Below are 12,644 nucleotides of genomic sequence, written 5' to 3'. Positions count from 1 at the left end.
TTCGTCGGTTCAAGTGCACTATGACCAACGAAACCCGAATAAGAAAACGTGTACCCCCCTTCGAGTGTATCTTGAGTGTTGCTGTGGAGCGTCCGGTTTCAACACGCGCTTGCGCGCTCGCGTCTGCTGGCGCCCAGAGAACGTGTTGCACCACATGCTCCCGGCGGAGCCCAACTGCTCGCACTCGACAAGGCAGTCCATCCACTCGCGGCAGCTGAAGTCGAACTTCCACTCGATGCGGCTCGCGCCGGATTGTGAGCTCGGCGAGCGAGGTCGGAGAGCGACCTTCAGTTGGCCCAAGCCGCACGCCACTGAGGCAGAGCGGCCGTGCCGCGTGCGCGTACGACGGCCACTCTGCACCGACCGCAGCGCTGCATTGCGACCGCAGTGGCTCAGCTCAGCCAGGGCTCGCTCGCCCAAGCTCGGAGCCGCTGCCGGTCATGGGCAGCAACAAAGATTTGACGCGTCGCTCGGTGCAGGAGGGCACTGCAGTAGAGGTGCAGAGGCCGTCCGGCGCGCGCGCGATGGGCTACGGCTTCATTGGCAGCTACCAGAGCGCGTCTGGAGCGCTGCCATTGTGTGACCCCAGGTCATGCAAAATAAATCTGAGTTTTATTCCGCGGTGTACACTGAAAGCAGCCACAATGGCTGGCGAAGACTGCCCTGCTGCGCCGATCTTCACCTCGACGCCGCTCGAAGGCCCGAGCTCCGGACGCCAAACGGGCCGGAAGGAGCCGAGGCTGGGTGGTCCGGATGAGGATTTTCGATCGGTTCTGAGCTCTACTGTGGGGTCAACGGCGTCGTTTGGGCGTCAGGTGCGCGCGCCCGCCGTTTGCCCGCAGAACTCCGTGGAATCGCCCCGTACCCCGCCGCACTCGCGTCGTATCGTGAGCTGTGCCTGTGCTGGCCCGGTAGGCCGCGCGCCGACCGTGGCCAAAGAGCTGGCAGAGAGTGCTGCCCTGTCCTCTCTGGCCTCATACAGCGCCGCCCGCTGACGGCTCAGCTTCTGACCCGCCAGGCGCTCGTCAGGCGTGCGGAGGCGATCTTCTTCGGCTTGGACCAAGCGTACCAGCCCTCCGGGGCTGCCGCGGGTCGCCCAAGTGGTCACCTTCCAGCTGATGGAGTGTGCAGATGATGCCATTAAGGCGCTCTTCGCCGCCGACGGAGCCGGCCTGAAGGGAAAGGTGTCCAAAAAGAAGGCGCTCGCGCAGCTCCTGTGCGACTATGGAGGACCCGTCGCCAGACGACGCAGGGCAGAAGACGGTGAGGCGGAGCAGACGTGCAGGGCGAGACGAGGGAGGGAGCAGGACTTTGCGGAGATCAGCAGGAGGATGTACGAAGAGATTAGGAGCAGCAGGGACCCGAGGGACCATGTGGAAGACGGCTAGTGCTAGTCCCCCATCGGGAGGACGACCCCGGCTAGTCGCCGACCACACCCACAAAGAACCCTGCACAAAGATCGCAAGGGCGGGGACCTGTTCCTTTTTACCCACCTCACAGTAGAGAGGTGTCCGTTTTTATTTATTTATTTAAGGACCCTGAGTTCGTCGGGGGGGTGTTGCCGGCGCTGGTAGATGATCTCTCGGAGAAGAGCCGGAGGGACCTTGGCGCCGGGGTCACGAGGAACTTGCAAGTCGTGGCCGAGGCGGCGACGGGAGCGGTGCAGAGGTGGATCCAGCTCAATGATGAGGCTACGGCGCGCATAATGAAGAGAGAGGAACACATCGAGTGGCTGAGGAAGCTCTTCACTGGGTGGAAAGAGGCTCGGCCGGCCTTGAGGGAGTCGCGGAGGAGGAGGGATAACGCAGGCAACGCAGGGACGGGCCAACAGCCAGTGGGACGAACGAGGGCCGCGACGGCGGCTCAAGTGGGAGGGAACGGAGACGGTGGGCAGCGAGCGAAGTGGGTGAGACTGATGATGCTCCTTCGACTTAGGGAGCGGTTCAGCAGCTGGGCGGGCTTCAGGCTGGTGCTCACGCGAAAAGGAGTCGTCGCGATGTGCAAAGCATACAAGAAGGGGAGAAGGAAGAGGAGAGACGCCGGTGATGACGAAGCAGAAACTAGCGCAGACGAGAGCAGGGCAGACCCGGGGACTGGGGAGCCGGAGCAGACGGCATCAGCCGCCGAGGGAACGTTGGGGAGAGGCACGAGGAGGGCGGCGACCTCGACCGACTATGGAGGACCCGTCGCCAGACGACGCAGGGCAGAAGACGGTGAGGCGGAGCAGACGTGCAGGGCGAGACGAGGGAGGGAGCAGGACTTTGCGGAGATCAGCAGGAGGATGTACGAAGAGATTAGGAGCAGCAGGGACCCGAGGGACCATGTGGAAGACGGCTAGTGCTAGTCCCCCATCGGGAGGACGACCCCGGCTAGTCGCCGACCACACCCACAAAGAACCCTGCACAAAGATCGCAAGGGCGGGGACCTGTTCCTTTTTACCCATCTCACAATAGAGAGGTGTCCGTTTTATTTATTTATTTAGGACCCTGAGTCGACCCCTCTCCCGCCGCCGGCCATATAGACATACCGAGGAGTGTTGATCAGAGGGTCGCTCTGCCGGCTCCATCTGTTCACAGCCGCGTCCGTTGTGACCGCAGCGAATATGTTCACACCTTGAGCGGAGGCCAATTGATTCGCGAGACTCCGGCAAAAGTGCGGTTGGCAACGGGCTTTTGCGGACGCAAGCCTTCAGCTGGTGCCAAAACGTACCAAAACGTCCGTCCCGTCGCGGTCGGTAGAAATGGCTTGCTTGCAAGAATGGGATGCCGACAGGCGTCAGGCGGCGCATGCCGAGAAGTCGCTTGCCGTGCGGGAGCTCGTGCGCCTCTCCCTGCGCGTGCAGTCCACGGGCGTCGTCGCGGAGCTTCATCTCGACACGGCACTGGTTGCTCCGAGCGGCAGCGGAGCTGATCACGAGCGACGAATTCGCCGGGGATGCCAGGCAACAGATGGGCGCGCAGATAATTGGCGTGGCGTCCTAAACAACGCGACCGACGAGCATGCTCAACTGCTGCGCGACGCTCTCTGCGACCCCGACTTTTGTATGCGCTTTGCCATTCGCCGCCGCATTGGCTCAGGGGGCACAGTCCGCTTGCAGTGGCTCTTCCGCACGAATAGCGTTGTTGGCCGCACGGAGGAGCAGGTGCGATCGCACATCAACCTACCAGCGGCGTCCTACGAGGCGGCGTACTGGGTGGAGCGCAACTTGAGCAGCTATGATGAAGTGGTGCGGGACGTGATTTACTTGCGGAGCGGGGCTTCCTTCGAGCGCGAGGCGGAGGCTCCAGCCGCGCTGCACCTTGTGGTGCCGCCCGAGTTGGACAAGCGTGGCTATTGGAAGGGTACTGGATTCACAGGTGTGTATTGGCTGCAGCCCGGCCAGCCAGTGTACGGCCACCCCAGCTACCGACACAGCTACGAAGCGGAACACGGTGACAGCTCGCACCCATCTTTGGGTTCAAAAACTCGTGTCTTGGCAGGGCCGTGCTGGGCTGGACCATATGACACTGACAGGGCGCCGTGGATCACGGTCAGGTTGGCCCGGGCTAGGGGCGCAAGCAGTTGGGCCACCAGTGTACCACAATGGACCGCCGGCTACCGGTTTGTGTACGGCTTTGAGGCTATATTTGCTGCCAAAACGACTGCCGTCACTGGTCCCTGGCACCATGGCTTGCGATGCGAGGCATTAACCGAGGAGGAGGCGCACACGCTGCTAGCTGAGCGCCAGCGTGCCACTCAGGATGCTGGCTCCCACCAGACGAGCTCTCCAGAGTCTTTATTGCAAGGACGGCATCGGCTCGACATCCCCGGGATGCTGGCTCAGGACGAGGCGCTCGCAAAGGCCAAAGCAGCCGATGCCGTCAGCTACGCGCGCCTTCCGGCCCCCACCGCCTCCGCCTCCTCCGCCGCCGCCTCCGCTACCGCCGCCGATGACATGGACCAACGAAAAGCGTGAGCAAGTGCTCTCACTTTCGGGGCCACAAATGCCGCATCGGGTACAGCTGAGGCTAGTCGATCGCGTGTACGAGGTGTTCGAGCAGCACGGCAAGCCTGTCAATCACACCACCGTTGCAGCAGCACTAGGGGAGTCGCATCAATCTGCAGTCCGGTCTGCATTGACTATCGCCCGTGAGCGCTGGCGTGAACAACATCCTGACGCCATGCCGTCCTCGAAAGAGGCACTCGCTGCCGTGAAGGGGCTGACGCAGCAAAGGGGATACATGTACCTCAGCGACAAGAAAATTCACGAGGCGTTGCTGCCACAGCTGCCAGGTCTCACTTTCAAGCAAGTGCGGCGAGCTGCGGCGCGCGTGCGCGATCCACAACGGGCTGTCACAACTTACGGGCAAGAGATCCCGGTGTGGGAAGCGTCGCAGCGAGCCTATGTCTTTCCTTCAACCGGCGAACATGTTGCAGGCGACCAGTGGTCAACTCCCACTAAAGGCGAAGCAGGCCGAACCATGCGGCATCACATAGCATGTGGGCGGCCAAACGAACACGAGCTATCCTAAAGCGTAGACTGGCACTAGATGCGTCCTGGCATCGGGAGGGTCCGCCTAAGAGGAAGTACGTTCGTAAGAACTGATACATATACTTTTTGTGCGTGGAGCGTCTTCCCCTTTTGCGCAGCAACACCTTAAACTTTTAGGCCCTCCAAATTCGGGTCGGAGCGTAGGCCGTAGCGGAGTGGGCCCCGAGTTTGAAAAGGGCGACGGACGCTTGCGTCCTAGCCTCCAACAACGCCTCCCCGGCGCAGAGGGGCCCCCGGAGGGATGCACAACCGCTCCACGCCACGCCGCTTGCGGCGGTCCTCTTCCCAGTTCCGCTGAAAGTCCGTGCGTTATTTTTCACGCCGGCGCTCCGTCTTGAGAACACTTGTGGTTGTCGCTCGCCCCCTCGCTCCGCCTCCGGATACATCCTGCCTGTGTTCATGGACCCTCTCGCCGCGCTGGGCGCGTACGGCGAGGACTCCGATTCTGAGGACGAGGACGCGGCGCCGTCGGCCCTGCATTCTTCCGCCGCGTCCCTCGCAGCGTCCACTGCCGCCTCCGCCGCCGCCGCCGCCGCCGCCACCGCGCCCTCGCAACCGGCGCTCCCGTCGGCCTCGGACCTGGGCCTGCCCGACTCCTGGACCAGCACCGGAGGCGACAGCGACGACGAGCAACCGACCGATCCCAAGGGCACGCGCTACAATGCGGTGCCTCTACCGTCCTCACTCGCCGCGGCGGCGGGTCCGGGGTCGAGGCATTCAAAGTCGCATATGCCGGCCGCGTTACCAATCTCGACTCCGGGCGGACCGGCCGAGCCGCCCGCAAAGCGCCGCGCCGTCGCCGCTCCGCAGGCGGCGAGCGGCGCCAAGAAGGCGCTGCTGCCACCGCAGCTGCGCCGGCCGAATGTGGTGACAGAGGACGCAAGGGCCTGGTCCTCAAAGCAGGGCCGGCCGAAGCCCCGTGAGTGAGTGAGGCGCGCGCATACCCGTACCACTCCTGCGCTCGTTGTGTGGGTTGATGACTGTTCTTGGTTAACAGGGTTGATGACTGTTCGTAAATCCATTGTCTATGATCGCAACCCGCTCAGGCTTGATTTTTCTCGTTGCCTCCAGTCGCGCGGCGCCATCGTCCTCGACCCAGTGCCGGCCTGTGGCAAGCTTGGCAGCTCGCGGATCGATGATCGCCACGAGCTGCTGCCCGACGACCCCGCCGCTCGCCTTCTCGACCGACACGACCGTCCTAACAATCGGCGGCGGTGAGCGGCCACCTCCTTGGCTCAGCGCTGGTGTTATCACGTCTCAGCTGCTTCATTGCCATGTCCAGTTATGGCGGAGACGCGCTGATAGCTTTTCCTGTGCACGCGGTTGGACATGGCCATCGGGTGCGTGGCGCAAAAAGACCTGTTTGCGCTGTCTTCGATCTCAGCGGCTACATGCGCTGCTGCGCGTACCTGTGACGCACACATGTTGCTCACATCCATATACCTCACTAACATACAGCTGGCGAGCCTTGCATCCCTCGTCTGGCCATGCTGTGCATCATTTCACCGTATGCAGCCGTATACGCCCACGGTGCTCACAGGGTCGGGTGTCACGGTGCTCGTGGCAAGCATCTCCGTCACTCTTGTGACTTATGGGCTTGGTGGCGTTGCCTCCGGTGCTACTGCTGGCTAGGGTGCCAATGGCGCGACGGGAGGCGGCCATTGGCGCCACTACACTCTACAGCAACGATTGTTAGGCAGGCCGGAAAATCCATACTGCACCAAGTGCACTCCAAGTGCTCCAAGTGCTCCAGTCGCTTTGCGGCTGCCGGACGATGGCGAGAACGTGCGTCACGAGCTTCTGTGTGCGGTGGCGGGCTCGGGGAGCGGAACCAAGCTTGTCAAGGACGCACAGAGGATGGGTCTGGAGGATGGCGAGCGATCTGGGTGCAAGTGGTGCACTCCAGGCGTACCACACCCATTGTTAGACGGCGTGAAAATTCAAGTATTAGCGAAATATCCATCCATCGTTCGAATGCGGGCTGCCAGGGGCAGATTAGAGATGGTGCGCCGAGATGTGAGAAGAAAGACCTTGTATGTAGGTAGAGAGGGAGCTGCTTATACCTCTGGTACGTAGGATGGCCGAACGAGACGATAGTCGGGAATAAACAAAGAAGGATCTCCATGAGAGATGGGCGACGCACGAACACAGAGGCAGAGAGCTACAATGGTTTCTTCAATCGGCTTCGGCCGCGACGCTGGCCACGCCCTGGCCACGCCCTCTCTTTGCTCGATCTGCTGCGAGCCCGGTTCTTCGCGGCCCGCCTCGCGCGTGGACGGGGCCATCTCCGCGCGGCGGATGGGCACCATGAAGGAATGGGTGTCCGACCAGCTCATGAGCTTGCTCGGGTACTCGGAAAACTTTCTCACCGATTACGTGACCAACCTCGCCTCGTCGGAAAAGTCGGCCGCGGCTCTCCTCGCCAAGCTGCACGCGGCCGATGTGCCAAACACGCCGGCGACACGCAAGTTCGCGGAGGACCTCTTCGCGCGGGCGCCGCGTAAGAGCGGCGGCGCCGCGGCACAGCAGAAGGCGCGCGCTGCCGCCGACAAAAAGGAGAAGCTCGACCTGCTCAAGCAGAACGCGGAGTACGGGCTCCTCGATGACGACGACGACGAGGCGGCGGAGACCGAGGCGGCGGTGCAGCGCGCTCTCAAGGAGCGGCAGCGGGCGCAGCGCAAGCGAAGCCGCGCTGCGGGCGACGAGGCGGCCGCTGCCGCGCCGGCCGCGCCGAGCTCCGAGGGAGCGGAGGCGGCCGCGGCGGCTGCGGCGGACACGGAGCGCGCCCGCGACCTGGCGGAGCGCGACGAGTTCGCGGAGCGGCTGCGGCAGCGCGATCTGGAGAAGACGCGCAAGCTGGGCGGCGACGCGCTCGCCGTGGTCGGCCGGCGCGAGGACGAGGCGCGGCTGCTCAAGGCCAACGACGAGGAGAAGGCGAGCGTGCTGGAGCAGCTGCGAAAGGTGTCGCGGCAAGTGTACCTGGAGAAGCGCGAGAAGCAGAAGCTGGAGGAGGCGCGCGACGACGTGCGCGACGAGGAGTACCTCTTCGGCGACGTCGAGCTGACCGCGCGCGAGAAGGAGGAGCGCGACCTCAAGAAGCGTCTTTACGACCTCGCTAACGAGCGCGTCAACATCTCGGACAAGGTGGAGCGGTACACGATGCCGTCCGCGTACGACGACCTCGAGGGCGGCGCGCGGCAGGACGAGCGCTTCGACGGGCTGCTCGCTCGCTACCAGGAGGAGGAGGGCGAGGAGATGAATGAGTTCCAGGCGTGGGACGCCACGCAGATCAAGCGCTCGACGGCGCGGGTCGGAGCCGCTGATCGGCGGGGCAAGGGCGCGCAGATGGGCGAGACGGGAGGCAAGGAGTACGAGCTCGTGATGGCGACCGAGGAGCAGATCGACTTCATCGCCGACGAGATCATCGCAGGCAATCTCGGCGAGCCTGGCGCAGACGCGCCGAAGAAGCCGTCCAAGAAGGACTCGCTCGCGGAGGCGACCAGCCGCCTCGCCCGCCTCGCCCGCCTCGCCCGCCTCGCCCGCCTCGCCCGCCTCGCCCGCCTCGCCCGCCTCGCCCGCCTCGCCCGCCTCGCCCGCCTCGCCCGCCTCGCCCGCCTCGCCCGCCTCGCCCGCCTCGCCCGCCTCACTCCCCTCACTCCCCTCACTCCCCTCACTCCCCTCACTCCCCTCCGCCCCCTCCCCTCCGCCCCCGCCCCGGCACGCCGCGCCCCCGCCGACGCGCCCCGCCTCGCTCCCCCCGCCTCACTCCCCCCCGCCTCACTCCCCCCGCCGGCCGTGCCGCAGGTGCGCAAGACCCTCCCCGTCTTTCCGTACCGCGAGCAGATCATCGAGGCGGTGAACAACTACCAGTGCCTGATCATCGTCGGCGAGACAGGCTCCGGCAAGACGACGCAGGTGCCGCAGTACCTGATGGAGGCGGGCTACTGCGAGGACGGCAAGAAGATCGGCTGCACGCAGCCGCGCCGTGTGGCCGCCATGTCCGTCGCCGCCCGCGTCGCCGAGGAGGTTGGCTGCAAGCTGGGCAACGAGGTTGGCTACTCGATCCGGTTCGAGGACTGCACCTCGGAGCGGACCGCGCTCAAGTACATGACGGACGGCATGCTGCTGCGCGAGTTTCTCGGCGAGCCCGACCTCGCCTCCTACTCGGCGATGATCCTGGACGAGGCGCACGAGCGCACGCTCCACACCGACGTCCTCTTCGGCCTGCTCAAGGACATCGCGCGCTTCCGGCCGGACATCAAGCTGCTAGTCTCGTCGGCGACGCTCGACGCGGCAAAGTTCTCCGAGTACTTCGACGACGCGCCCGTCTTCAACATCCCGGGCCGCCGCTACCCGGTCGACATCCTCTACACGAAGGCGCCCGAGGCGGACTACCTCGAGGCGGCGGTCGTGACGGTGCTTCAGATCCACATCACGCAGGGGCCGGGCGACATCCTCGTCTTCTTCACGGGGCAGGACGAGATCGAGTCGGCGCAGGAGACGCTGCAGCACCGCACGCGCGGCTTCGGCACAAAGATCGCCGAGCTCATCGTCCTCCCCATCTACGCCAACCTGCCGTCCGACATGCAGGCAAAGATCTTCGAGCCGACGCCGCCCGGCGCGCGCAAGGTGGTGCTCGCGACCAACATCGCCGAGACGTCGATCACCATCGACAACATCATCTATGTCATCGACCCGGGCTTCAACAAGATGAACTCGTACAACCCCCGCACCTCGATGGAGTCGCTCATCGTCACGCCGGTCGCAAAGTCGTCCGCGAACCAGCGCGCCGGCCGCGCGGGCCGCGTCGCCCCCGGCAAGTGCTTCCGGCTGTACACCAAGTGGGCCTACCTGAACGAGCTCGAGGACAACATCATCCCGGAGATCCAGCGCACCAACCTCGGCTCGGTGGTGCTCATGCTCAAGTCGCTCGGCATCAACGACCTCATCCACTTCGACTTTATGGACCCGCCGCCCGCGGAGACGCTCATCCGCGCGCTCGAGCAGCTCTACGCGCTCGGCGCGCTCAACGACCGCGGGGAGCTGACCAAGCTCGGGCGGCGGATGGCCGAGTTCCCGATGGACCCGCAGGCCTCGAAGACGCTGCTCTCCGCCGAGCCGTACGGCGTGGTGGCCGAGGTGCTCTCCATCTGCGCGATGCTGCAGATCGGCGCCTCCATCTTCTACCGGCCGAAGGAGCGCGCGATGCACGCCGACAACGCGCGCAACAACTTCAACCGGCCGGGCGGCGACCACTTCACGCTGCTCAACGTGTGGAACCAGTGGGCCGAGACGCAGTACTCGACGCAGTGGTGCTTTGAGAACTTCATCCAGGTGCGCTCGATGCGCAAGGCGCGCGACATCCGCGAGCAGGTCGAGGCGCTCTGCGAGCGGGTCGAGCTCGAGGTGACGTCCGACCCGCAGGCGACGGACGGGGTCGCGAAGGCGGTCACGGCGGGCTACTTTTACCACACGGCGCAGCTGCAAAAGACGCTCGACTACCGGACCGTCAAGCACCCGCAGACGGTCCACGTCCACCCGTCCTCGACGCTGCACGGCTCGCAGCCACGGTGGGTAGTCTACCACGAGCTCGTCTTCACCACCAAGGAGTTTATGCGGCAGATCATCGAGATCAAGCCCGACTGGCTCGTCGAGATCGCGCCGCACTTTTACCAGCGGAAGGACATCGAGGACGACGCGGGCAAAAAGATGCCCAAAACCGCGGGCAAGGCGGCCGCGGCGGGCGGCAGGGGGAAGGCGTCGGTGACATGACGCCGCGAGGGCGCCGGCGGGGGCCGCGCCCAAATAAATCACGTACAGTACACGCCCGACCGTGTCCGTGATCTCCGTGAGAACCGTGTCCCTCTCGAGCGCGGGCCGCGGGGGGGGAAATGTCGATCTCCGAGACTTTGCACACATACGTATCGTGATAGAAAAGACGCAAATGTTTTGGCGTGTGTGGTTCCCTCTTCAAGGAGCGCCTAGGCCCTGCGCGACGTCGCCGGCGTGACTCAGCCAGCGCTCGAGGCTCTCCAGCTGCCGCTCGCGCACCCACTCGCCGCACTCCCTCGGCGTCGCAAGGCGATGAGGCTGCGACGAACCGGCCGGCTCCGACTTCTCGGCCACCGCCGCGGCTCGTCGGGCGCGCCGCGTTGGCCGACGGGGCCGCGAGGTGAGCAGAGGCGGTGCAAGCGCCTGGAGGTCAGCGCCTCGCCCCTCTCCCTCCTCTCGCGTGGACATCTCCCGCAATGAGTGCGGGCGGCGCCTCTTCCGCTGCCGCCTCGCCATCCTCTCCGACGGCGGCAGCGAAGCGCAGCAAGGACGAGCGCTGCCGAGCGTCGAGCCGCACCTACTCTCACCGGCCGCCCCCCTGCACACTCCACGCAGGCAGGGCGCGGCGCGCAGCGCGGCGGTGCGATCCTATCTCCTCGGCTCGGCTCAGGCGCGGAGGAAGGGAGGGGGCGGGTGTGCTGCAGCACACGTCTGTCAGCAGCGCCTGCTCGCACGTCGCGACATGAGAAGCGCACCGCGCCACTCCTCGCCGCCCTGGGAGGCCCTCTCGTCGCACCTCAGCAGTCGGGTCGCCGCTGTTCGCGACGCCGCCTTCGCGGGTGCGGATCGCTCGCCGCAGCCTCTCGGCGAGGAGCACTCTCTGCCACGTCCGCTCGGCGAAGGGCGCGGCGCCGGACTTGCGAGCGTGCTTCCTGCGCCGCCGCTCGTGCCAGCGCGAGGCGCGCTGCGCTATGGCGAAGCGGCCTACAGGTGGGCAGCGGGTCTGGCGGAGGCGGCTGTCTAGCTCTGCGCCGCAGAAGGACAGGGCTACGGAGGGCGTGCTCCCCCTCGAGGGCCTCGCCGCCACTTGCCTCCTCCTGCGCGCACTCCGCTGCCTCCCGCCCATGGCGCAGCATCGCCACGAACTTCCGCGTCCCGAGGAGCCTCAGCGCGCCTCGCCCTGCGCCAGACGAGGCGGCCGCGTGCTTGGCTCGGAAGATGAGCTCCCGGTCCGTGGTCACGACGCACACCCGCTCGCCACCCTTGAGCAGGAGCGGCACCTGTGCCGCGATCATGTCGTCCGCTGACTGTCGCGGCCCGGCAAAGCCGTGCTCAAGGCCGCGCGACGTGAGCGCGTCGGGCTTGCAGCCATGGTCCCAAACCAGGTGCACGCGGCCTCGAAGGCCATTCGAGTGAGCCCACGCCTCGGCAAGGTCCACCAGCGCCCCGGTGGTCAGCCGAAAGGCGGTCGCGCCCCGCACGTTGTTGGCGTCGACCAGGAGGCAGGTCGGCACCGCGGTGAGCTCTCGCACGGCAGACGCACACTGCGAGCCGGGCAGCGTCGGCCACGCAGTGCTGCAAGAGGCGGAGGCGGATGATAAATGGGCGCAGAGGACCGCAAAGACGACGCGGGTGGCAGAGCGCGAAGCCGGATCCGTGTACGGTCGGTACAGCATGCCGGCGCGGTGACAGCTTGCGCGAGAAGAGGCACTCGCCGTGGGCGGAGCCTCGAAAAGAGCCGACTCGAGAGGGCTAACCTCGGAATGTAACACCAGAATGCAACCCCTGCCTAGACGAGTACAGCTTGAGCACTTGAGCACTGGATAGGGCCGATTCCGCGTGGTACGGGACCCCTCGATCGTCTCGCCCTCCCTCACTGGTATGTTCATTGGGGGGGGTCATAACAAACACGGTACAGGATCGAGGTGCACGCTGCCGAAGCAGTGTCGTCCCCCCTCTCCCCGACGGCGATGGCGGTGTGACCGATCGAGCTACAAGAGGAACTTGTTCAGCAGGATCCGGGTGGGCGGAGCAGTACCTCACTTCCTCAGTGGGTGAGCCTCAGACCCCCAGCCCTCAAGCCCATCACCCCTCGGCCCGTGTGGGTTCGAACCACCGCCGGGATAGAAGCTTCCTGCTTCCATCTTGTTAATTGTCAAAATTCCTGTTGTGCAAGAGGGGAGGGGGCTCTGACGGAGTGCGTGGCGGGAGAGGGCAGGGAGTGGGCGCGGGGGAGGGGGGGGGGGGGCTCAGCCGTGCAAAAAGCATCAATTAATAATAGTAAGGAAGACATGTTGCCCGGCCGTTCAAGAAGTCCGTCTCGATTTTCGTTTCTTCCCCA

General features: G+C 65.1%; 4 protein-coding genes across 4 annotated transcripts; 3 read left to right on the top strand and 1 right to left on the bottom strand.

The window, feature by feature from the left end:
• Nucleotides 1-154: 154 nt before the first annotated feature.
• On the top strand, nucleotides 155-1,803 carry EMIHUDRAFT_236471 (hypothetical protein; the record flags this gene model as incomplete). Its single annotated transcript, XM_005779168.1, has 6 exons — nucleotides 155-272; nucleotides 370-577; nucleotides 700-744; nucleotides 1,019-1,373; nucleotides 1,535-1,668; nucleotides 1,761-1,803. The coding sequence occupies 6 exons, from the start codon at nucleotides 155-157 to the stop codon at nucleotides 1,801-1,803; spliced, it is 903 nt and encodes a 300-aa protein (XP_005779225.1).
• A 3,083-nt stretch (nucleotides 1,804-4,886) lies between these two features.
• EMIHUDRAFT_366882 (hypothetical protein) lies at nucleotides 4,887-5,545 on the top strand. Its single transcript, XM_005779167.1, has one exon. The coding sequence runs from the start codon at nucleotides 4,931-4,933 to the stop codon at nucleotides 5,456-5,458; it is 528 nt and encodes a 175-aa protein (XP_005779224.1). The 5' UTR covers nucleotides 4,887-4,930; the 3' UTR covers nucleotides 5,459-5,545.
• A 1,175-nt stretch (nucleotides 5,546-6,720) lies between these two features.
• Nucleotides 6,721-10,469, top strand: EMIHUDRAFT_457294 (hypothetical protein). Its single transcript, XM_005779166.1, has 4 exons — nucleotides 6,721-6,973; nucleotides 7,334-7,909; nucleotides 8,345-9,292; nucleotides 9,374-10,469. Exons 1-4 carry the CDS (start codon nucleotides 6,830-6,832, stop codon nucleotides 10,301-10,303), a joined length of 2,598 nt encoding a protein of 865 aa, XP_005779223.1. The 5' UTR covers nucleotides 6,721-6,829; the 3' UTR covers nucleotides 10,304-10,469.
• Nucleotides 10,470-10,501: 32 nt separating this feature from the next.
• On the bottom strand, nucleotides 10,502-11,979 carry EMIHUDRAFT_236466 (hypothetical protein; the record flags this gene model as incomplete). The annotated part of the gene is made up of 4 exons (XM_005779165.1): nucleotides 10,502-10,621; nucleotides 10,770-10,859; nucleotides 11,100-11,287; nucleotides 11,391-11,979. 4 exons carry the CDS (start codon nucleotides 11,977-11,979, stop codon nucleotides 10,502-10,504), a joined length of 987 nt encoding a protein of 328 aa, XP_005779222.1.
• Between the last annotated feature and the right edge of the window lie 665 nt (nucleotides 11,980-12,644).

This window comes from Emiliania huxleyi (assembly GCF_000372725.1).
Source record: "Emiliania huxleyi CCMP1516 unplaced genomic scaffold EMIHUscaffold_235, whole genome shotgun sequence".
NCBI classification, from domain to species: domain Eukaryota; phylum Haptophyta; order Isochrysidales; family Noelaerhabdaceae; genus Emiliania; species Emiliania huxleyi.
This window is presented reverse-complemented; position numbering and strand designations above follow the sequence as displayed.